At 41.5% G+C, this 25,640-nt stretch overlaps 2 protein-coding genes across 3 annotated transcripts in view; one reads left to right on the top strand and one right to left on the bottom strand.

Moving 5' to 3' along the window:
* Positions 1-22,643, top strand: part of LOC125972011 (endothelin-converting enzyme-like 1) — a 36,492-nt gene extending 13,849 nt beyond the window's left edge. For both annotated transcript variants that reach the window (XM_049725248.1, XM_049725247.1), the window contains exons 7-18: positions 3,224-3,446; positions 5,165-5,263; positions 5,733-5,807; positions 8,123-8,226; positions 8,981-9,039; positions 12,006-12,057; positions 17,377-17,444; positions 17,527-17,651; positions 18,823-18,888; positions 20,937-21,032; positions 21,162-21,238; positions 21,345-22,643. In XM_049725248.1, coding sequence (XP_049581205.1) covers positions 3,224-3,446; positions 5,165-5,263; positions 5,733-5,807; positions 8,123-8,226; positions 8,981-9,039; positions 12,006-12,057; positions 17,377-17,444; positions 17,527-17,651; positions 18,823-18,888; positions 20,937-21,032; positions 21,162-21,238; positions 21,345-21,444 — 1,144 coding nt within the window. In that variant the 3' untranslated portion in view covers positions 21,445-22,643. The remainder of the gene's footprint in view (positions 1-3,223; positions 3,447-5,164; positions 5,264-5,732; positions 5,808-8,122; positions 8,227-8,980; positions 9,040-12,005; positions 12,058-17,376; positions 17,445-17,526; positions 17,652-18,822; positions 18,889-20,936; positions 21,033-21,161; positions 21,239-21,344) is intronic.
* On the bottom strand, positions 14,022-17,053 carry LOC125972010 (uncharacterized). The gene is made up of 2 exons (XM_068651419.1): positions 14,603-17,053; positions 14,022-14,543 (listed from the first exon to the last, which is right to left on the bottom strand). Exons 1-2 carry the CDS (start codon positions 17,047-17,049, stop codon positions 14,216-14,218), a joined length of 2,775 nt encoding a protein of 924 aa, XP_068507520.1. The 5' UTR covers positions 17,050-17,053; the 3' UTR covers positions 14,022-14,215.
* Positions 22,644-25,640: the final 2,997 nt, after the last annotated feature.

The raw sequence follows: 25,640 nt of genomic DNA, 5'->3' as shown, positions 1-25,640 counted from the left end.
TTCTTAAAGAGCAATCTAGTCCTTTACTTCAATCTTGCAGCTAAAGCCAATCAGTTAAGAAGAAGTCCACTTGTGGCCAAAAGGCTGCAGGTACCATTTATTGGACAGAAATAAGCCCTGAGTATGAATGAGCAAGGCATATTCTTCGCCCAGTGTTTCATTCATGGCATTCAGTCATATGTAGTAAGTCCACCCAGAAGCTATCACACCATCTCATCATCCTCCTCCAATTTTCCTGTCCTTCTCTACAGCCCACTATGGCGTCTCCAGCCACTGCAGTTACTGCAGCCGATCCCATTAGCCAGATGAGCAAGCCTCCAATGGAGGAGAAAGCATAATGACAACACCAGAATCTCTCACACACCCTTGCCACTGCTCCTGCTCCGTCTGCTCCTTCTGTTCATCGTCACTCTCAAGGGTGTGAGAGTGTGAGGCTGGCACGCTGCTGTGTGTCATTTTTAATGGTTTGCTACTTAATGCTAGTTCAAGCTTCGGGTGGAGCACTATACTGTGTGGTCTAATTTATGTTGACGCCGTATTCTTGCACTTATGCGTACGATACCATATTTGTGTCGGCCCCTGAAGCTCAGAATTCTCTGCGTTGTCCTGCTTTCAAAATACAGACACAGTCTGGTTCTAATGTTATTTACGGTTCACTAAATGCCGGCTTTCATGGTGCTTTAGCACTCATTGCAGCACTTGTGCTCTCAAATGAATGTTTAGAGCTCATCTGAATTGAAAATATACAGTTGTGATTACACAATGGTAAAAAACCTGTCCCAAATATTTTGGGTTTTGCAGTTGCAGAGCGTAGTTGAATGGTTTTCCACTTTAACAATGCAGTATATAAATGTATTTGCACTTAAAGCCTGCAACGCAGTGCCATTGCAGGTTTGGAATATAGGAGGCTCTCAATCCCACCCATTACCCTTCAGGGTCATTACCTTTGTAAATGGGAGGACAGTGTCTTTTCATCTCCCTAACTAGCCTCATTAAAATCCATTCAGCTAATGAGCCCTCACTCCTTCACTAATTAAGAGCCACTGGTTGATCTGTACATTCTGCTGTTACTCCATTACTGCAAATGTACTTGCTGACACATTTTACATGTCATCAGGCAAGATTGGCTTAACCTTTGAGGTGACTGTAAAGAAGGAAAAGTGGTGTGAAAAGATGTTTCATGTAAAATGCATATGCAAAATGAAGTGTTGGCTACAGAGGTGTGAATAGTACTTTTGGAATTAGGTGTGTGTGTGTGCAGCAGGTGCATAATTCAAATAATTAGGTTTCCAAACACATCACAAAAACATTTGCAGTTTAACCCGTTCACTGCCATAGACGTCAAAGATTCATTTTTAGTATAGCTGGCACGGACTGAAGAAACTTTGTGAAAATTACTCATTAACATTGTTACCTGAGGTGTCAATCCAGGTCCAGAAATTAGAAACCTCGCCACAGTTTGTCTTAAGCCACAAGTGCTTTTAATAAACCAGCAGGTAAACGAGTTAGCTTCTGGGTGTTCGGTTACCTGCCAGCCCAGTTGTTTAGAAGCACCTTTGCTAAAGCCAAACTATGGCAGCCTTTACACCTCTGATTGTTACTTCAAATAAAATCCTTGCTTCTCATACCCATGGTGGCTTGCTCTTGCCAAGAAAACATACTTGAATGCTAGATTCCCTTTAAGTGGAGGGTCACGGGAAGAAACAGTAGTGAATGAGGCCCATTGTCCAACATTGGATGGAGCTAAGTACACTATTTCAATAATGTAGATAATTTGTACAAATTAGATATGAATTGCATCTGAGCAATCTCTATCTTAAATAAATTCTAGGTATGCTGAATTGTCTTTGCAAAATATCATCTAACATTTACAAGCCTCCATCCTCCAAGCCCATCTTCCTTTACCTTTTGCCATCAATTATATTCACAACACAAGTGTTTTATTGGCAGGACCTTCAGGGTACCGTTGCCAAGCTCTTCTGATTCCATATCTGTCATACACAGGGAAAATAAAATCGTTGAGGAAACAATAACAACATGCCTTAAGCCTCAGATGGATCCTCACAATGGGAGTGGGGCATCTGTCCCCCATAGCACATTGAAAGAGTGCACCCAGCAGAGTAGGGCACAAGAGCACACCACCATTCTGTCTGAGGATGGAAAAAGACTCAACTTGAATGCATAAATGGATGATTCCCTTTCTCCTTTAGTGCCTCTTCTTGCCGCACTGGACTAGACTAAACCAGACCACTCTGCTTTGGTTTTCATTCATTGTCTTGTTTTCTCATGTCTCCACCGCTTATACTATTTCAGATACTTTCAGAGCTAAAATTTTGATCCAGACGGCCTCCATGGCATTGTTGTCAGGCGGCATCGATTCAACCATTTTTCTTGAAGTGGCCTGTCTTGAGGCCATGGTCCATGCAATAACCACAATATTAGGTACATGAAAGACAATGCATGAACATGAATAATTTGCATTGGAAATAAATGAAAAAAATGTTCTCAGTTGCCTTACCTGGATAGATTTGTAAGTTAAGGCTGAGTCAAACCGAGATTGTGAGAAGACCAAGATATTTCGAAATGAAGCGTGACTATATTAGTATAATTTGGCATAAGCTACAGCCAAACTAAAACATGTCTGTTAAATAAAGTCTCTCCAGGTTTATTCCTCCGAATGGCAATATTAGATTTGATTGGTGTTACTTAGTTGTTAGCTTGCCTGTGTTTGTAGCTTACTTTTCACTTTCGCTTATGTATGGGGGTTGCAAAACCACGAAGGTGACAGTCCTGGTAGGTGAGGAGTCACACATTAATTTTTCTGGAGCTTATTCCGTAACTTTCTTATTGTACAGACTGTCTTCTCGCCTCCCCTATTTGCTGTATCCATGTTGCCTTTTACACTGCTGAAGTTAGCAATTCCATTTTTTTTTCTCTCTCAAGCTATCATGTTTCCTCTGGAGTGCAGTGGTGGTGTCCAGAGAAAATTTGACACATACTCAAAAACACTGATATAAATAAAGTGTATGTAAAACAAGAAATCATACTATTGTACGCAGTTGACTGTTACATCACTTTTAAGAAAAAATTAGAGGCGGCACCGTTCACAAGTATTCATGTAATTTTAACAGCTCTCGCGCTCATTGCCGCACAGATACTTTTTCAATGATCTGTATGCTTTATCCAATAACACTGTCCTCACTTACTGAACCTTCCACCGTAGGGTTCTCCATAACTACATGCTGTGGCGCATTGTGGCAGCGCTAAGTGAACATCTGTCAACCGCCTTCCGAAGCACCATCCATGAGTTTTCCCGGGAGATTGATGGCACCGAGCAGCAGCTGGAGCTGGGCAGACTGTGCCTCACGCAGGCCAACAAACACTTTGGCATGGCCCTGGGAGCTCTCTTTGTCCAGCAGCACTTCTCCTCACAGAGCAAGGCGAAGGTAAGAATGCAAGCTGGGGAGTGAAAGAATGAAACACTGAATGCATGCCTTTCGTTGTGTGTCGTTTTTCAGATTAACTATGCACAAAATATCAGCTAGTTTTCAATAATTGCTTGTAAAGAGGGCCATTGGCTTTGAGATGAATTTGAAAATCATATAGCCTTCCAAGGCAATAAGAGGATATTCAAAAACTGACCTTGGCCTCAAATGTTATTGCTGAAAACACATTTGGTAACATCATTATTCTAAACTTGTATTGAGAGAAAAAAAAAAAAGAAACTTTTTTTTTAACCATGGATTTATACTTCATGCATTTCTTTCTTACATTTCATCTTGGCTTTCTGAAACAACTTGATGATTCTCATGGTTTGCTGAGCTCCAATCTGAAAATTCTATCCATGACCATTATAATGCTCTCTAAGCCAGTTCTCACTAATCCCACACCTCTGGCCCTCTATCACCTATGGTCCGTCTTTCTCCCACCTTGATCCTTCCACATTGTTATTCTTATCACAGTCTCTTGGCCATCCTAGAACATGAAGATATGTATGTGTTTTTTTTTTTAACTTCTGCAACAAAAGTCTTGTATCTGTCCACTCAACACTGTCACTACTTTCAAACTTGTTGAAAGAAAAAATTGTGCACTTTACCTAAATAATTGTCAATCCTTTGTTGATTTTAAGGGCAAAATTAGGGTTGGACTGCTGTATACTGGTGCGAGTTTTTCTCAATGTTCTCTTTCTTGTGTAAATACTAATTCACATTTATGCTTCCATCTTTATATGACCGATGTGGATGAACACAGACATGGTCATATTTTTATTAATTTTACATACTGCATTGCACTTCTTTATTGATTGCTTTTTTTTTTAATGAATTTTTATACCTGTACTTCTATATTTTTGGGGAGTGCTGTTTAGATAGAATATAATCCCTTGTGCCTTATTAAAAATTACAACAGGCAAAGAAATTGTCTAAAATGCAGTATAAGGGGCTGGAAGCTGGTTTATTTTAAGACCTAATGCCCACGACGTTTGTTTGGTAACAAGTTGTGATGTGCAGCCCTGACAGATGACACTTACCACAGCCTAAAGAGAAATTACAAAGCCTTGGGAGCTCTTGTTAAGCTTTCAAGACGAGTGTTTTGTCATGCCGAGTACCTGACATGGAGGCATACACGATGTGATGGAACAGCAGACATTTGTCATGACAAAATTATGATTGAGTGATTTGTTTTTTCATTTGTGGAAGGGGGACAGAAGCCCAGAAAATTTTGGCATATAAATGGAATAAATTTGGAATAAAAATGTAAAATGGGGAAATTTTTTCTCATTACGTTGTTGGGTTGTTGACTTTTGTTTTTGCCTTTTGCATTTGTGTGTGGAATAACAATATGTCCTTTTTATTCAAGTGTAAACACAAGCTGCTGATCACCACGAGGTCATCATATATAAACACATATAGAATTACAATTTTGTATCTTTGTCTGAGTGGAGGTCTGTGTTCAACTGAGCTTTGTTCTCAGTGATCATGCCTGTTACATCCTTTTATACGGCACATCCAGAAATTAATATGGTTGGTCAACAGTAGTTTCCCGTCAAAGAAACATAACAGTTCCAACATCTGCTAAAAACATAACGTTCCTGGGCTAACAGGAAATAAGCTGAGTGAGAAAATGTGTTTTAAAGAAACCTTAAATGTAATGTGATCCCCTCCAGGTGCAAGAGTTGGTAGAGGATATAAAGCATTCCCTGGACCTGCGGCTGCAGGAGCTTGACTGGATGGATGAAGCCACCAAGGAGGCAGCCAGAGCAAAGGTTGAAAACTTTATTCCTTCATCTCACACACACACACAAGTTCCTGTTAGATAGGATTTGGATTTGTTTTAGTTTTCTACTTCTCTTCCTTCCGCGGGTTTGACTGATTGCTTGGGTAGATGAAACAAAGTGATAGAATACATCAAGGTCTTGACTTTGAGAATACAGATCTCTCTGTGGTACTGATTTAGGGTCTGCACAGCAAGATATCCCTTCTAATACATTTACAATGTGAAGTTATAATCCTTTTATAGGGCCTTGCCGAATATAAAGAGCTTCCCTGTAATCCTATTTCACTTGGTTTGCTTGATTAGTTGATGTGTGCGCTTGTGCAGATGTGTGTGCCCGACTCCAGACGCAAATGATAATTCAATATATGTTGGAGGCAAATGTATGGAGAGTGGTATTTTTTTCCCCTGCACACTTTCCACTTTGTCCCTCATAATCCTCTTCAACTCGTCTTTCTCAGCTGAAGTACATGATGGTCATGACAGGATACCCAGACTTCCTGGTCAAGCCTGAGCTCATAGATCGCGAATATGGGGTGAGTCATAAGATCACACTTTCTCATCATGGCTTTCTACTTTGAAAATGATTTTCCATCAGGCGTTCCTATCCTGGGAGCCAATTTAAATGGCGAGAGCATACATCGTGCAGAAAAAAGTACCCTTCAAATTAGCTATGCTGATTCAAGTAGGGGTAACATTCAGTATCCACTATGTGAAATGAAAATCGATATCTGTAACACTACACTAGGTATCAGAATGGGTTACTAGTTAGCAACCCGTGGCAAAAGAAGGTCCACCCATACATTTTTCAGAGAACATTTTTTATAATAGAGCTTGCGTAATCAGAGAAACTAAAAGAAAATACCTAGAAACGTGTGATAAAGGTAATCTGCAAGCACAAATTTGAAACGGCCCAGATAACAGAAGCACATGTGGCCCAGTGAGAGCCAACAGGCAGAACTAAAAAGCAAATAGTAGAAGCAAGGTCAAACCGTGGCATTGCAGCTTTAGAAAAAAAAGGCTCTATCTGGAAGTTAACATTGGCCGTATTTGTGCGCAAAAATATGCACTATGTTGTTGATAAATTCCTGCCTATGACATTTTCTAAATAGATTGCAGGTTAATTATCTTTTAGTGATAAAAGAAACCTACATAATGTGAATTCTACCAGATCTCCATGCAGATGTAGTTTGAGCACTATAGAAGAAACTGCAAGGTCTCGGATGATATACTTGTAAGAGTTGGGCGATGTAAAGAGGGCACCTGGAGACCGCCTTCCACCGCCGACCGTGTGTCTGAATAATAATACAGTCAAAGAGGTCGATGCATGCTGTTGTCATATTTATGAAGGAAATATGATGACATCCATCATAAACTTCAGCGTAGTACGGAATGTGTCTGCTTGCGCTTTAATGGAATCCACCGAAGTACAACACCTGCGCCATAACCTAGACCTGGATTTGGTCCAAGGCACAGGTGTCAGACTCAAGGGCCGCTATCCTGCATGTTTTTAGATCAGGGGTGTCAAACTCATTTTTGTCGCGGGCCGCATTGTAGTCATAGTTTTCCTCGGAGGGCCATTATGACTGTCAACGCCTTATATTATTTACAGTATAGGCTACACGGCAAACTGATGAATAACTAGTTTTGAAATAAGAGACTAGTCAAAACTTTTCAAATTGTTTAAAAAGATGAATGGTAATAAAAATTGCTAGCAATATTTATATTTATATATTTATATATACAATTTATAATTTTAGTAATGACACAAAGCCGATGAAAAATTTGTCTTCGCGGGCCACATAAAATGATGTGGCGGGCCGTAACTGGACCCTCGGCCTTGAGTTTGACACCGATGTTTTAGATAGTGAAGGGATTGTTCGGTATCAATTTTTACTGCATATTTAGTATTAACAGTGGCAGTCAGAAAATATGACGTTTTAATTTGGAGTGCAAGTCCTTTCTACATGTGAGCATGCTAGTTTTTAGTATTTTAAGAATTTTGTTGGGCCAAAGTTCAAATGGTTGTACAAGGTGATCCCAACTCACAGTAAATCTTTCAAAAAGTCCAGATCACAGATTTGCAACTGGTGCATTCAAAATTTCTCTTGGACCTTTTGTAATTTGCTAGATTATTGCTTTTTTCCCCTCTCTGCACCAACCAATGAGTACATTGGTCTTAAAGAGTGAAAAATATTTTTCCACATCACTCCACTGGAAAAATTGTGCATGTTATGAGTGGGTGAGTTTTCAGTAATAGAATAACCAGTACAGTCAATATGGTTAATGGCCTTGCTTGTGTTGCACTTCTTTACCTTGAGGGCCTCGAAGCGCTTTAAAATTTCACTGCAGTCACCAAAGGATTAATAGAAAATGTCATGGTAGAGCAAAAGATCATTCACACATCGATGTGGGTTTTTTCAATATCTTGCTCATGAACAATTTGGCAAATTTGCGGAGAAGATCTGCTGCCCGATGTCTTTACCCACTAACAACTAGTTGGTTAATTGCTGAAGAGTCCATCTTAAAACAAGTGTATTTTCATGAAGCATTCCACTGTACCTAATCGTTGGTGAAAAACAAGCAGCTTCATCCACGGATCACTTTGTTAAGAATACATCCTTCCATTTTCTATACTGCTTTTACTCTTTAGAATCGCATGGGAGCGATCCATCCACAGGCTGGCTAAGATTCGAAACCTGAACCTTAAAGCTGATGGTAGATGTGCGAACCTATTAACACCGCGTTCCTTTAAAGATATACTGGCTGATGATTTACTGTATATTAGACCTTGTTGTTTTCAGAACTGTATACTAACCAATTGGTGTCATCGTATTTTACGGTTTGGCAGTTTGATGTGGATGAGAAAACCTACTTCAAGAACATTCTCAACACCATCAAATTCAACATTAAGCTGTCCATCAAGAAGATTCACGAAGAAGTGGATAAGACAGTGTGAGTTCCCCTTCATAGCAATTGTCTCTATGATGTCCTTTTTTAGTTTGACACATTTGTGGTTGTGCCACTGTGACCAACAAATAGATTTAAAGTCGAAACACAGAGCTGAAGAATATCCATTTAGTTATTTATCTACAGCAGCCAGACAGTAGGGACGTTTGGTGAAACATGGAGCCCTTTTTTGTAAAATACAGCAGCTTCATACTCCTGGATTGAGTGATTCTCTACACTGACACACATTATTATTCCAAGATGCCCGGAACAACTGCTCCATTAGCCCACGCTCGATACCCTAAAGAGTTGAATCACGCACTCCCCCTTTATCACCAAAAAGTACATCTTTCATTGCTCGCTCGCTCTGTCTTGTCACCGAGAAATAAATAAATGCTTCTCCTTCTTGTCTTTCGGTCCTCTTTGACGCTACACAGCCCACGCAGAGCCATCAGTCTTTCCCTCCTGGAACAAGGGCATCGCTCACTTTCAGAGTTAGTCATTTGGGGAATTTGGTGGCAATCGATTGGTCTGGCTTCAAGTGGATTAGCATAGAGGAACTGTCCTTGTTTTCAAGTGCAGAGAGCTGTGACTGTAGAATCACAAGCACTGAATGCTGCTCACCAGGGGGTTTTACAGAAATGAGAGCGAGAATGTTCTGGGATTCTCTTCACTACTTTGGTGTATGTAGTATGTGTGTGTGACGCTCTGCTTGCCTATGTTTGTGTGTGTTGGGTGGTAATGTTTGATATCTCCACAGGTGGATACTCCCCCCACAGGCTCTCAATGCCTACTACCTTCCTAACAAGAACCAAATGGGTGAGTGATAGTTCACACACTGGGACAAGAAATATTAGCCACTGTAGGGCTTGAAAATTGGAGACTGTTTCCATTCTTTCTACAAGGTTTTGAAGTATGTCTGTGAGAATCTTTACCCAGTAGAGGTTCGTGGCTGGTGGCTGGATGTGGTTAGCACTTTTGCTTCACAGTTCAGAGGTTGGGAGTTCAATCTGGACTTTGCATGTGGCTCAAAAATTCAAAAAATACGTATTCATACGAGGTTCGTTGGGGATTCTGAATTGGTCTTAAGTGTGAATTTAAGTATCAGTGGCTGTTTGTCTATATATGCCCTGTGATTGGTGGGTGACCGGTCTATGGTGTTCCTCAAACTCTTGCCCAAAGTCAGCTGGGTTAGCTCACCTGCAACCTAAATGAAGCTTCATGAACCAGTTGTTGTATTCTTTGGCTCCTCTAGATGGCAATGTTGGCTTAAAGTGAGGGTTTTAAGAAATGGCAAGTCAATGGGCTTTCAGCTCTTCGGTGAACAGAGTGCCATCTACAGGTCTAAGTAAACACAACAATGGGTTCATGAATCATTTTGAAGCTTCATTTGCCCATCATTAATCAGCAGTATAGAAATGGATAAATTGAGTTCACGGCTCTCAATGTCTTGCACACCATCCTGTTGGCGTAAAGTGAGCTTGAAACTTTCTCAGCTGACTTTGGTTGAAAGGCAGACTCTACCCTGTATTGATCGACACTTAATCACAGGGCATATGAGCCTCTGGTACACAGAAATCCACCTCAATTGGCAAACTAGAGCTATAGCAGACTGTCCAGCACTTATCCACTTTTGCCTGAATCCAACAAAAGTGGGATATTGTTGCAAATTTGTAGGTTATCACACAGCAACAAACCATCATGTAATCACATCAGCATCCATGTTTGCTATGTATAAAATACAGTGATGGCAGTAACAGGGTTACAAACAGCATTACTTTTTTCAGGGCGTAAACTTGACGTGACTTTTTTCATGATAATGCTGTTAGTGTTACTGCCGTTTGCTTTTTGTTTTGTTAGGACAAAACTGTCTTTAAATCAGAAATAAAGTACCAAAGATGCAAATACAAGCAAAAAGAGAAGTTCAGAAGAACTTTTTTTTTGCCATGCTGAACGACTTGGAAGGCACATTACATATACATTTGTATCCGACGACAGCTCTAGCTTCAGGTCACAATTGCAGAATCTCTGGTTCAGCCAGACTTAATTTTGACCACAATTTGCAATTATAAATATGAAACAGGCTTTAGCATTTATCTTTTGCACACTCCCAAATATTGGATTTTTGCTGACTTTGATCAAAAGAGGGAGTAAATGCTCAAATTGTTGGCATGTGTGCACCTTGACTTTAAGAAACAACAAGCAGTAACACCTTTTCAATTAACAAATAGCCTCGCTCCATCACCCCTTCCTTACTCTTGTCGCTCACTAGGAGCCTGCACCTTCGTTCCTGCCTGCCAGCCTTCCTACTGGTTTAAATCCCTAACTGAAAAGAAATCAATGGTTTTCTCGTAAGCTGATATAGAGGGCTCCAGGAGGTCAGAACAGCCTTGTCCCACACATATTTCTCTCACGTCAAAGGCAACCACCTCAGCCAATTCCATTTTCTACGCTCTTAATTAGTCGCAATTACTGGACTGCTGTTGCTTCTCACAATAAAAATGTTAGCAATTTCCGAAACCTGGTGGTGGGCTGCATGTGGTTAGCACTTCTGCCTTACAAGTTTGTGGTTAAAAATGTGGTCCTTCTGTGAAGAGTTTACATTCAGGAGACAATATAAAAAATACTTTCAAAGCATTTGAGTTGATACTATGTAAGCAGCTCGGGATATAATTCAGGAGTAGAATTGGCACATGCCTATTTGATGCCCAACGTGTCTCTTGTCATTTTTGTCCCATCTGTGGCCTTTCATAGGTAAAATCAAATAAAATAAAAATTATACATTATATTTTCACAAAGTACTGAAAAGAAATATGTACTATAAACATGGCAAGGCAGTAAGGATGACATCTGAATGGGCAGACCAAACACATCTTTCAGTGTGGTGACTTCCATGAGGTGACACTGGAGTTAAGAATTAAACATTTTACATTTAAGATGATTAAAAGCCAATAAGACAAGATAATCTAAAAACAAATGAGGAGACACAAAAAAATAACATTAAAGTGTGGTAAACTGATAGTAAATGGATAAATATGTGAGTGAAGAAACTGAATAAGAATTAAATAAACACTTTAATAAATACAAAAGTGAATAAATAAAATACCAAAATAAATTAAAAGAGAAATCAGTTAAAGGCTAAACTAAAAAGTTGAACATACTCTTAAAAATATCGATGCTCTCTGGCAGGCGCTTCCAGAGTGGCTGAATGCAGCCTCTCCATTAATTTTCGTTTTAACAATTAAAAGAACTGTGCCAAAGCACCTCAGGGCCCGCAAGGGTTGATATGATGAAATCATATCAGATAGGAATGATGGCCCAAGACCCTTAAGACATTTTAAAACTAGTAAAAAGACTTTGGTTACACACCAGATGTGTGGAATCAAATTCAACACACAGTGAAAAAGGGCACCCAGGTTTTTTTTACACATTGTCTTGTAATTTTGTTAAAAAGAAAATTCTTTCTTGCCGCTCACTCACTTGAAATTTGTTACGTTAAAAGCAATTTTGAAATCGAATAAAGTTAGAAGCGTTTGACCAGTTACGTTTCTAGTAAAATTGTGCTGAGTGCGATGTTCATAGCAAATTTATTCTGCCAAGTTTGGTAGCACCAATTGATTTGCATTGGCACTCGGGGACATCCAAATCTATACTGTGATTTTATTATGTACTTTACTCTCAAATTTTACATATTTGTTTATTCTTGGAGATACCAGCTGTTTGTATTTTTCACTCCCTACATCCAAAGAGTGCTTTAATCATGTTTCGTTTGTATTGTCTTTCAGTTTTCCCAGCCGGCATCCTTCAACCCACTTTGTACAATCCTGAATTCCCTCAGTAAGTGTCTGTCCTCATGTGTGTCTTACATCCCACAGGTACGATACAATCACTGGTGGCTCAGAAAAAAAAAAGGTCTCCATTATTCTGGCAGCACTCTCTTTCCCAAAAAACCCAGCACCGCTAATTTCATCAATTTAACGAGCCACAAAGAGCTCAATTAGCAAACAAGGTCTCACTAATGGAACAGGTTTCAATGCTAGGTCGCCTCCCTGAATTTGAGTTCAGTAATTGGACAGAACTTGACAGATGGGACAACTACTCTTTCTCAATCTTTCATTTATCTATCTCTCTTGCTGCTCATCTTGAACACCCATAAATGAGAAGTGAAATACTATAAACCTAATTTCACATCTAACTTTAGCTTGTGTCGACATATTTGCCATCTAACAAACTCCCATAGTGATATGAGAGATTTTTGATCGCTTTAACATCAAAATGTTTAAAATGTTGTCAATCAATATATTATATGCTGTTTACTCTTAGCACAATATATACTGTACATTAAATAGAAGTATCCTTAATATTCTCTCAATAATAGCAGAACCAGCATAACAATCAATTGAGGAATAAATAGTGCAATCTACCTGTTAAAATGTATGATACAGCATACTGATAAAATCAATGATGTTGCTATACACCTGAAAGTTGACATATTTTTCTTAGGTATTCGGTGTAGTCTATCTCATCTACCTCTGCTTGTCTCTTTGTGTTCCATTTATATAATTCAAGTACAGAACAAAAATCCATTTGGAACTTCATTGAGGAAGAAGGCGTTACAAAGTAAAGCGACAGAGCAGCGACTGCAGCTAAAGTGATATTAATTTCTGGAATTAGAAGAATTAATTGCCTGTCATACAGTACTCATCCTCATCAAGCTACAACTTCATTTGCAAACCATTCGGGCATGAATTCAAGTAAGGAAGCAAGTTTTGATAAGCGGTTTTGAAAAGTGCTGCAAATAAATGGGATGAAGACGATGGAACAAATACAAAGCATTTGCGTATATTGTCCAACCCCATTGTAAGCCAAATGCTGCTCCAAATGATTTTGACGCAAGCGCAACTATTTAACTCAATCCAAATTGCTTTATTTATAAAAATCACAAGCTCACAAATGAGATCATTAGAGCAAACAGGTTGTGTGCTAAACATTAAAGTACACTTTTATGTCTTCATTAGTGGTGATTGCCTCTAATTCCACTACCTGCTGCCATGCATGCAGATAAATATTAATTAATGGCTCTGTGGTGACCTGTCCACCTTTCAGGAGTCCAAAAGCCCAAACACGCACAAGCACAAGCACCGTACACACACACACACACACACACACACACACACAAACCTCACTATTGCGTCCAGTAATTGAAGCTTCAATCAGCCAGTTAGTTTTAGCGAGGGAGTCCGGCTCATTGCAAGGCAGCGTATCGACTAGCTGTCAGAAAGTCATTTTCAGACGTAGCCATGTGAATAGCCCCGAGTCTGCCCTCGAATTGGACTCCCATCTTTGCATGAGCTGCAAAGCCAGCCAGCTTCCGGTTAGGGTCAGCACTTGGCCAGAGGTGTGCACGTGTATATTAGAGGTGCGGTGTGAGATGTTGAATTTCTCCAGGAGAATGACATTCCAGGCTCTCAGCTGACATTCCCCAGTGCAGTTTATTCAAGAGTTTTTATTCGCCATGTTTGAGCGTGCCAAACAAGGAATTTGACTTCGGTAAATCACAGCCTCTGTTCAACATTTAGGTGACTAACAACAACACTCAGGACATGTGAAGAACGAAAGATATTCTCAAACACCCCCTGATCTTAAACTCCCAAGAGGGCAAGGAAAAACTCAAAACTCCAGCTAGGGGAAATGAGAAACCTTGAGAAGAGACCACAGATGGGAGGGTCCCTCTTCTAGGATGACCAGGCTGCAATGGATGCAGAGAGGACACATAGTACAAACAGTGTAGACAAAAAAGGTGTGGCAAGCGGGATGTTATTGCACAGTAATGACTCTGAGACTCTAAGAGTGGTGTGAGTTCATCAGAGCGACAGCCTGGGGAAAGAAGCTGTCTCTGTGTCTGCTGGTTTTAGTGTACAGAGCTCTATAACGGCGTCCGGAGGGGAGTAGTTCAAACAGGCTGCAACCTGGGTGCGAAGGGTCTGTTAAGATGTTACTTGCACGTTTCCTGGTCCTGGACAGGTACAAGTCTTGGATAGATGGGAGGTTGATTCCAATTATCTTTTCTGCAGTCCTTATTGTCCGTTGCAGTCTGTGCTTGTCTTGTTTGGAGGCCGATCCAAACCAGACAGTGATGGAGGTGCAGAGGACAGACTGGATGATGGCAGTGTAGAAGGTCTTCAGCAGCTCCCGTGGCAGGTTGAACTTCTTGAGCTGTCTCAGGAAGTACAGCCTCTGCTGGGCCTTCTTGCGGACAGAGTCTATGTGGCCGGTCCATTTCAGGTCCCGAGAGATTGTGGTTCCCAGGAACTTGAAGGTGTCTGTGGAGAGAATAGTATTACTGCGGATAGTGAGGGGTGAAAGTGGTGAAGGGCCTCGCCTGAAGTCCACTGTCATCTCCACGGTCTTGAGCGGGTTCAGGTCCAGGTGGTTTTGGCTGCACCAGTGGACCAGCCGCTCCACCTCCTGTCTGTACGCAGTCTCATCACCGTTCTGGATCAGTCCGATGAGAGTGGTGTCGTCTGCATACTTCAGGAGCTTCACGGAAGAGTCACTTGCGGAGAAATCGTTGGTGTAGAGGGAGAAGAGCAGTGGGGAGAGGACGCATCCCTGAGGGGCTCCAGTGTTGGTGGTCAGGGTGTCAGATGTGATGCTCCCCAGCCTCACACGCTGTCTCCTGTTGGTCAGGAAGCTGGTGATCCACTGACAGGTGGAGGCAGGCACCGCAAGCTGGATGAGCTTCTGTTGGAGGATGTCAGGAGCGATGGTGTTGAACGCCGAGCTGAAGTCCACAAACAGGATCCTGGCGTACTTTCCTGGGGTGTCCAGGTGTTGCAGGATGTAGTGCAGTCCCATGTTGACCGCATCATCTACCGACCTGTTTGCCCGGTAGGCAAACTGGTGGGGGTCCAGCAGGGGGCCCGTGACATCCTTCAGGTGGTTCAGTACTAACCTCTCGAAAGATTTCATGACCACAGATGTCAGTGCAACAGGTCTATAGTCATTCATACCTGTGATGGCGGGCTTCTTGGCCACTGGAACGATGGTGGAGCTCTTGAAGCACGAGGGCACCTCACACAGCTCCAGGGAACGGTTGAAGATCCGTGCAAAGGTGGGCGCCAGCTGCTCAGCGCAGACTTTCAAGCAGGAAGGTGACACGCCGTCTGGGCCCGGTGCCTTCCTGATCTTTTGTCTCCGGAACATCTGGCGCACTTCCTCCTCGCGGATCTGGAGTGCGGGCGCGGCCTCTGCAAGAGAGAGAGTCGGTGACCACGGTGATGGAGGTGTGGACAGAGCAGTTGTGGGGGGAGGTGAGTATGTGGATTGTGTGGATTGTGCTGCAGGAGGTCCCGTTGTGTGGGAGGACCGATCAAACCTGCAGTAGAACCTGTTTAGCTGGTCAGCGAGCCTTGGGCTCTCCACAGGACGGGGGGTTCGTTTCTTGAAGCCCGTGATGCTCTGCAGGCCTTTCCACACTGTTGAGGGATCAGGATTGGCAGAGAGGTGTCTCTCCAGGCTCTCCCCGTAACACCTCCTGGCTTTCCTGACCTCTCGGTTCAGTGTGTTTCTGGTCTGCTTGAACAGGTCCCGGTCGCCGCTCCTGTAGGCCTCCTCCTTGACTTTGCGCAGCCTCCTAAGGTTCGGTGTAAACCAAGGTTTGTCGTTGTTGTACGTGCAGAAGGTCTTAGTCTGCACACACAGATCCTCACAAAAACTGATGTATGATGTGACAGTGTCAGTGAGTTCATGCAAGTCTGAATTTGCAGCATCAAAAACACTCCAATCGGTGCAGTCAAAGCAGGCTTGGAGGTCCTGCCTTGACTCCACTGTCCACTTCCTGACAGTCCTCACCACAGGCTTAGAAGTTTTTAGTTTCTGTCTGTAGGCAGGGACCAGATGAACTAGACAGTGGTCCGAGAGTCCTAAAGCTGCACGAGCCACAGAGTGGTATGCATCCTTAATTACGGTGTAGCAGTGGTCCAGTGTCTGTGCCCCTCTGGTGGGACACGTTATGTGCTGTCTGTATCTGGGGAGTTCGTGTGCGAGGTTCGCCCTGTTAAGATCACCCAGAACAATGATTAGTGAATTTGGTAGAAGTTTCTCCATATCTGTCACCTGGTCAGCCAGCATCTGCGTGGCTTCACTCGCACGTGCGTGTGGTGGGATGTAAACAGCCGCCATGACGATCGAGGAGAACTCCCGTGGTGAATAGAACGGCCGGCAGTTTATGAAAAGTGTTTCTAGGAGAGGGCTGCAAAACTCTTTCAACACCATGACATCGGTACACCAACGTTCATTAATGTAGAAACAGAGACCACCTCCCTTTGATTTTCCGGAGAGCTCCGCGCTGCGATCTGCACGCGTTAGCCGAAACCCAGCTAACTCCATGGCGTGGTGGGGGGTTCGTTCGCTAAGCCACGTCTCAACAAAACACAGCGCGGCGGATCTGCTGAAGTCCGTGTTCCTTGAAGTGAGGAGCAGCAGTTCGTCCATCTTGTTCGCCAGGGAGCGGACATTCGCCAGATGAATTGACGGTAGGGCAGAACGGAACCCTCTTTGCCTCAGCTTTACGAGGGCTCCCGCTCGTTTTCCGCGTCGCCGCCGTCGCGCTAGCTTGTATAGCACCGCCGCTCCGGCTAAAATCTCCGACAAACAATCTGAATCAAAGAGAACAGGAGAGAAAATACCAGAAGAAGACTGACCGATGTTTAACAGTGCTTCTCTAGTAAAAGTGATCCGGGATGGACAGCAGAAGACACAGAAAACACACAAAATAAGACAAAGAAACAGAGAGCGACTCACCGTGGCAGCCATCCGCGGCGCCATCAGATGACTTTATAAAACAGATAAAGTGTTAAGCACTATATTGCATAGAAAATTATGTGTTTGTCCAGTCCATTAGCGTGTGTACCTGCATGAGTGGGCTCAGTGCGCAGTCCCATTAAGTGGCAGAAAGGCGTGTGTTATGGGTTGCCATGGCTGCAGCACTCTTCCGCCCACAAAAAAAAGTTATATTTGTAACTCTTGAATATTAACTTACTGCTATCCTATACAGTAAATGATTTGCTTCTATGTCATATTCACTTGTGCATCAGATGCATATGAAAATACTTGTAAGGTCTTTTTTGAACTATTTTCCTTGACTCCCGCTAGGTCTTTGAACTATGGTGGAATAGGAGCAATCATTGGACATGAACTGACTCACGGATATGACGACTGGGGTAGGAATACTTTTCTTCACATCAAAACTTTCTCGTACATATCATTTTTGCATGACGTTTCAACAATGATGGCCATACGCAGGGGGGCAGTATGATCGCCATGGCAACCTCCAACAGTGGTGGACAGAGGAGAGCTACAGAAAGTTCCAGAAGAAGGCTGAATGTATCGTTAAGCTCTACGATAATTTCACAGTTTACAATCAAAGGGTGAGTCTTAACTACTTTGCCTGTAGGTCTTCAAATGGATATTCCAAGAAAATTCCACGCAAAATTCTGCCGCATTTTGCCTTTTACATATACCAGCAGTGGAAGTCTATAGATGAGAATCCACATGCATCCACATTGGGGAAATGAAAACAAAATGAACAGTTAAATCAGAGCACCTGCCCTGAATTGAACATGTCCATGTCCAAAAGACAATTGGAAGAGGTGGGCTAGTTTAAAAATGACACGTTTGACAACTATGACAAATTCTTTGTTTTTGTGGAGGGGGCAAACTTCACCTTAAAGTGCAAACATGTTAGAGGAGAAAGAGCAAGGGGGTATTAAGCCCAAGAATGTATGCTTTTTATCAGACGCCTCAAAGTTTGAAAAAAAAGTGACTGTTTTGTACTTTCAATTTGTCTTAAAAATGCTGATTAGCAGATAAAGAATATCCTGGTCCATAAGGTTGAACCTTTGCCAGAAGTTCACTCTTTTTGTGTCCTGAGTGTCATTTCCAATTTCTTACTCTCAATTTCTCTACAAGCTAAGTGCTTTTTGTTGTTTTTGCTCTACTTTATATTCCAAGGAGGAAGTGGGGGGCGGAGACTAATACCTATAGATAGTCACGAAAAGTACTAGCATTAGGTGGCACATAATCTATGTTCCCATGGTACCTGATGTAAAAGGAACATTGCAGTTTGACTCTTGGTTTAGTCTTTTTTAATCATTATTATTAATTATTGTTCCAGGAAAAAGCTTACTTCAAAGTTCCCTACATCATCATGGTTATACTCATTGACACGTTTATTCAAAAGTAACACCAACCACTCATTGGTTGAGCAAACTCATTATTGCTGCGTACTTGATGAGTTTTCAGAAATTTGCCAAGAAGATTTGATAATGAGATTTCATCTTTCCTCAAACTAGTGGCACAAGAGCAGTTTCCAATGGGACCGAAGGAAGTCCTCTTTTGTGGAGGAAAATTGACCACTTTAAACTATAGTAGGATGGGCTTAAGATCCTGTGGCAAACTTTGAGTTTAAGTATGCAGCATGTGAATGAGCACTTTACATTTTGTTCCCTTGCATTTTGTTCGCTTGGCAGCATTGGGATCAAAACATTTTATTGCACATTTGGTATTTTATGCTTTATGAATGTGTCTTCTTGTATCTAGGTTAACGGTCGCTTGACATTGGGAGAGAACATAGCTGACATGGGAGGACTCAAGCTGTCATACTATGTAAGTACTGTCAGTTAATGCTCAATCTCATACTGCTGAATCTGATATAAAAGTCATTTAAAATGTGGAATATTTCAGGGTTATTCTGGTTCTGAAATCTGATCCTGATCTGATCTTTCGCAAAACCTTGATGTTTTGATGGGCTTCAGAGATTTTTTAGATTTCAAATTGGGAACTCTTTATGTATGGGACTGGCTGGGGTCATGTATGATTTATGGGCACAAATATTAATCTGTCCAAATGGTTGTCCATGATTGTTTTTTTAGCGCAAATATAGTTTGTTTGGGCGGCTCGGTGGCGCACTGGGTAGCACGTCCGCCTCACAGTTAGGAGGGTGCGGGTTCGATTCCACCTCCGGCCCTCCCTGTGCGGAGTTTGCATGTTCTCCCCGAGCCCGCGTGGGTTTTCTCCGGGCACTCCGGTTTCCTCCCACATTCCAAAAACATGCTTGGTAGGCCGATTGATCACTCCAAATTGTCCCTAGGTGTGAGTGCGAGTGCGAATGGTCGTTTGTCTCTGTGTGCCCTGCGATTGGCTGGCAACCGGTTCAGGGTGTCCCCTGCCTACTGCCCGATGACGGCTGGGATAGGCTCCAGCACGCCCGCGACCCCCATGGGGACTAAGCGGTTCAGAAAATGGATGGATGGATGGATAGTTTGTTTGCCTCCTTGGAGGACTAAGTATGAAAATTACAAAGTATTTGTATTTGAGATGTTGAAATCTGAGGATTTGGATTTTTATTGGTTGTGAAAATGGTTTAGAAGATTCTAACATTCTTTCTGGCTTACAAGATCAGTGTTTTACAGAATGTTTATTTTCAGTGTAGCCTTTGGACAATTAGTTATCTGGCTATTTATGCCTTCCTGTCAATGTGTTTTACCTTAACTAGAGTTTAGCAGTTTGGTTATTGAGTTCTTTGCCCATAATAAAAGCTGGCTTACTCCTGAACAATTAGTTCCCCGCCACTTCTGAAATGATAATTGTCACTCCACACCAGATTCCTCAGCCAATAACAGGAAAGTCCAAGAGCGAAAGACCAACCTTGAAGTGGTGGTCAAAGCACTACCATGTCAAAACCAAATGGAAAGCAGAGCTGCAGTGTTAGCACAGATTAGCATTAACTGAATTTGTTTCGAGCAATAGCTTCTGATGATAGTGTTATTATAATGTCGCCTGAGCTGTGAGGAAATGGGTGGCATATGTAATTGGCGCTGTCATGCGTCACACCACAACACCAGTTGATACGTAAGTGTAGTACAGACACTTGATGATGAAATGCTGCTTCCACGAATGATAATGCAATAGAATTTCTATGGGCTTTGAGTGTTTGTGGTGGGAAGATATGGTTAAATTAGACAGTCGTGGCTTTGTGCAAGGTAATTGAATGTTGTTTGAGGTATGAATTAGCGGTATGAAACTATTCTATTAAGCAGCAATTACTTGATTGCTATGCGACAAAGTGGTTGTGTTTGGTATACTGTACCTGTATGTCATGATCAGTTTTGGGTAGGCTTTTGTACTGTTCACAAAAAAGCGATGTGTCTGATGAAGATCTGCCATCTGGAAACACAAAGTTCAATTTGCTTGTGTGGTTTACCTCAAGGATGAATTTTGAATGCCCTTTTGGAGAGACAGGCAATGGATAGCCAAAAAATAACTGACCGTCATCATTGACTGGAAATGCCCAAATATATGTTACTTTAATCCACTGATTAATTTTTCTGTACCGGTTCCGGATGATTATCCAGTTTCTGAAGACCTTTCTGATCTTTTGAATCAGGTGTGTTGCACCAGGGAATCATATAAAACATGCAGGACGTCGAACCCCGAGGACTGGAATGGGTGAACCCTGGTATAGACAAACAATGACTAAAACTCACGTTCACACCTTTGGGCAATTTAAAGTCTTGAATGTTTTTGTAATGCGGTAGGAAGTCCACACAGGAGCGCCAGAGTCGAGATTTAATGCCAGGTTGACTGTGCTGCCTGTAAATTAAATCGTCCGTCTTATTTCTATTCATAACCCCCATCACATTCACTTTGTCCAGGCTTATCAAAAGTGGGTGAGAGAACATGGCCCAGAGAGACCCTTACCAGGGCTCAAATATACACATGAGCAGCTGTTCTTCATTGCCTTCGCTCAGGTAACAAGGCCTCGCATTAATTGTCACCATCATTTTGTTGCCATAAATGCTTCACTTGTTTCAAAATTAGGCTTGGGTTTTGTATACTTGCAGTTGTAGTCAAACGTTTTTTCTCTTACTTGCTTTCAGAATTGGTGTATGAAAAGAAGATCTCAATCTATCTACTTGCAGTTGTTAACAGATAAACATGCACCAGAACACTACAGGTAAATTGAATGCACGCTTGGATACATCCGGTCTTTTGAAGTTCATGAATATGTTGAGAAAGTGCACGTCTTAATTCAATGCATTTTGTAATTTCTCACCTTTCAGGGTGATTGGCAGCGTTTCCCAGTTCAATGAGTTTTCTCGCGTTTTCCATTGTCCGAAGGGTACCCCCATGAACCCTGATGACAAATGCTCTGTATGGTGACCTCACTGAAAATGAACTTAAAGACCCCCGCCAACACACGACACACACGCCTCATCACTACTAATTCATCACAAGCAATCAGACCGCATTCATCCGACATGAGGACAAAAGTCTTTTCACGTTCATCAGTGCAAACATATTGAATTAGCGATGCTCAGTCATCAGCTGAAGAAAGCATTGTCTACTAACCAAGCAATCAATCATGCATAAATCACATAAACACATATTCACTATATATATTTTTTTATATTTTAGATTATTAGTATTTTTTTTGCAAATCATCTATTTTTGTATTGTAGCAAAAATAGGACCATAATGTATTTCAGTTCAGTTATGTTTTACTTGAGAAACACAATTCTCAGTAACTTATCCTCTGGTGCATCAACTAGAACATACTCGGAAAATTACATGAGGTAGAAGGGTGATTTCAGTGCAGACTGGAGTTTTTTTTTTTTTTTTCTCAACTGCAATGACAGCATTGTTTCACATTGCTAAATGTTGCTTCTCTCCGCTCCGTACTGTATACAAGTTGGCTCTTGCTCATGTGGTTTAGAGCGCAAAGCTCATTGTCATGACTGTTGTATCGTTTGCCTGCATTGTTCTCTTGTTAGAGTATTTGTACCTTTTCAAGCGGCGTCAAGTGTTTTTTTTTGTAACAGGTGGATGGATTCATTATTGACCTTTTTTCTCAGGAAATGTAGCACCAAAACTCAGTACTGGTACAACGCTCACCTCATCGCCCAAATTAACGAGCTGGTATTTGTAAACAAACAAGCATACAAAAACAATTCCTCATTGGACTTTTTCCTTGGATTTATCAGACAAGCTCATGTAATCATGAAATCCAGTAAACCCAGCAAAGCAGTGCATTCGATTCCTCTTGAATCACGGTCAAACCACAAATAACAGAATACAACACCCGAATGTGTGTGCATTCAATACACTAAAACAACAAATTTCTGGTGGAAATGACATTTCTACTGTGTTATTTTAAAGAAAATTCTTTTGTATACCAGATGTGAGTCAGGTGTTATCGTTGTGAACTTTTAACAGAAAGAGCATGTTCCCTCCCTTTGACACTTAACATCACAAAGCTCAAACAGGTGTACTGTACATGACAGCTACTAGTTCAAATGTGATTGCTATCACTTCCTCTCTATGGTTGCTGTTCAATGTTTGAATAAATTCAAACAACTCTTGTCGTGTGTGTGGCTTTTGGTCATTATCAGTGTGTGTGTGTGTGTGTGTGTGTGTGCGTGTGTTGTGTGTAAATTTGTAAAATGTTCTAAGGAAACAAAACTACCAAGGAAGATGGTTCTCCACTTAGCACTAATGTAAAAATGGGATAATTTATATTCTAAATTGCCCAAATTCGAAAAGTGGTATCCAACGGCCTTGTTAAAATCAACAGAAGGCTTGCGTCACCGAGTCCAACTAGGTAAGTGTGGTCAACAAGGAAGAGTTGGTGTTTCCCTAGGTGGCAAAGCCTGTTCCAAGAGGTGCTGACCACCCATGAAAGTTGCAGAACGGGCCACACGGATCCATGCCATTCACTGCAGGAAGGTGCCAAGTCCAACTGAGATGACCAACAAAATGTGATGGCTGTGAGTGGGGTGAAAGAAGTAATGATGGGCAAATGAAGCTTCAAGATGATTCATGAACCTGTTGTTGTTTACTTAGACCTCTAGATGGCATGCTCTGTTCACAGAAGAGCTGAAAGCCCACTGACTTGCCATTTCTTAAAACCCTCACTTTAAACCAACATTGCCATCTAGAGGAGGCAAAGAATACAACTGGTTCATGAAGCTTCATTTTCTCATCACTAGAAATAAGCGCCCTTCCTCCTACGAGTGAAGTCCCAAGTCAAAAACTTTGACTAAAGCACTTCATGGAAGAAGTCTCACCCAGATGACATCGTGCTGATCAACCATCAAACGCCTCATCTGTTTCACAGAATTTCACGCTTGTCATTGGCAGGAGATTGAAGAGTGAAGAAAGACAAGGCCAACCCGTTATTACAGGACACAATAAACCTCTGAGCTGTGAAATACAAATGTGCAACACAATTCAATTCATTGGGAAACCTTGCTGTGTTAGCAAACAGCTCGAGCTTTGATACTAGGACAAAGAAACTTATGATGATGCACAATATCTTCTCTGAAAGGTGGTGATGTTGCAGTTTTCTGAATATATTTTTGTCATCATCGAATGATCAAGGAAGAGAAATGTAATGGAAGAATTGTAAACATAAAACAACCGTGTAATATTTTGGTAACTTGACAATCACGGGTGATAGCATTCTTACATCTTTCTTTCGAAATGCGATAAGTATAACCTCTTCTTCGTCCTGATAGCCACAATGAAACTGTCCGCTATACTCTGCAAAACTTCAAGATAGCAAAGTGCTCAGTAGGTTGATTTATTAGGTTTCTGAATGTAATCTATGTTTGTCCTCTGCTCTGGTCTTTGGGAGGGGGTTTCCCTCCCCCTTCTCTCAAGTCAAGGTATAATAAAGACTGTTCTGATGTGAGTTTGACAAGGGGGAGTGATTCTTGGCTGAATGTAGTATTTTTGTTTTGTTTTTTTCTCTCTTTCAGTATTCAGCTTATAAAAAATTCTTAAAGGCACTGGAATCTTATATTCAATTTCTTTATCCCCCACAGACAAAACTACATCCCCACAACATAGTTGGTGAAGGCGATGCTTGAATATTATCCATAAATGTCTAAAATAAATGCTGTTGATAAAGTGCATCCAGGAGGTGATCAAATTGCTTCTTTTCCTGAAATAAAGACGAGACTTACTGCCAGCTTTTCTTCTTAAAACATGGCAGCATGAATCTCAGAATATGGAAACTAGGTTCATATGGGAACATTACTTCAGTGTTTTAACAGATGTGATCAAAAGCTATTATTTTGTGTCAATATTTAATTCCCTCCTGGTTGCTGCTGCAGCTCAGCTTGTCCAACTTCAGAAATCTTGTAAAATCTCAATTGTTTGTAGACATTTCAAGTTTAATAAATCTGAAATGTCTTGAGCATTTAATCACAAAGTTAAATCCAACACTAAACTGAGGTAGTACAGCAAACTCCCATTTGATTGGTTATTGATTGATTTGCCACATTTACTGTGGGTGCAGTTATTCATACAGCCATGCATTCTCTGTGCCGCAAGTGTGCTGGAGTGCAATCCCAGCTGAATTTTGGAAAAGAGGCAGAACGAGTTGCACATACAGAAAAACAACCATTCATACTCAAATTTCTAGAGCAAAAAGAATCAACAGTTCCCACATTTGCAAATGCTCTCAATTAATTTTTGAAAATAAACATGTTTACCGTATGTACTTGAGCAATTTAACATTGCAACAACATTGTTCGCCACTAGATGACAGAAATTACTTCAGTACGTACAACTCCACCCCCAAAACTGGCATCATGCCAGGACCAAACGAGGTCAAGAAAAGTGCGTTGTTCCAATAAACACAAAGTTGATTATATGCTCACCAAATTCAAACACAAACCGGTCTGCCTAGTCTGCTTCGCGATATTATTAGTCGTGACACCACAACACAAAAGTACACAACTTTTATTTACCAGAAAAGTTGACAGTCCTTTTGAAACCGACTGTCCTGAACTGAACCTGTGAATACAATAAAATAGATGCATTATTTTTTGTCGCTTTGCAAAACTGTCATCGCAACATGCAACGAAGCGGCTCGAGGAATGGCATTCATTTCAGAGGCAGCAACCATAGCACTCCACCCATCACCGAATAGCTTTTAAGGGGCATCAGAATATCTTTGGCAAGAATAAACAAGACCCATGTAACTAAACTAAACAAAACATAGCATGGGCATGACCCAACCTTTACCCCCATTGACAAAAAATTGCAAGGGCTTTTACTTTAGAGATGCATCAAGCAGGTACAGTGGAGATCAACCAGCATGATTTCCGTCTGCAAATCCTCAGACCCTCTCTCGTCAATGATCATTTCTCAAGGGGCATCATCCGTATGTGGTGTGAAGACAAACAAATAAATGTCACACAATCGTGTTGAGTCACTCACACAGATGAGTGATGGGCTGCCCATCCACTTTTTACGACTGTCTGGTGCACTTCATTTTCCCGTTTGACATATACTGCTCACAAAAGTTAATGCTAAGCTTTCTGGTGAAATGATGAACTTAAAGTGCACAC

Source organism: Syngnathus scovelli, chromosome 7 (assembly GCF_024217435.2).
Source record: "Syngnathus scovelli strain Florida chromosome 7, RoL_Ssco_1.2, whole genome shotgun sequence".
Classification (NCBI taxonomy): domain Eukaryota; kingdom Metazoa; phylum Chordata; class Actinopteri; order Syngnathiformes; family Syngnathidae; genus Syngnathus; species Syngnathus scovelli.
Note: the sequence above shows the minus strand (reverse complement) of the source record. Positions and strands in the feature narration are given on the sequence as shown.

Excerpts from the sequence above, each read along its gene's own strand:
- LOC125972010 (XM_068651419.1), bottom strand. The coding sequence starts at position 17,049 with ATGGCGCCGCGGATGGCTGCCACGGTGAGTCGCTCTCTGTTTCTTTGT. Across the intron at positions 14,544-14,602 it reads GAGATGACAGTGGACTTCAG|ACACCTTCAAGTTCCTGGGA; the intron begins GCGAGGCCCTTC and ends TTCTCTCCACAG.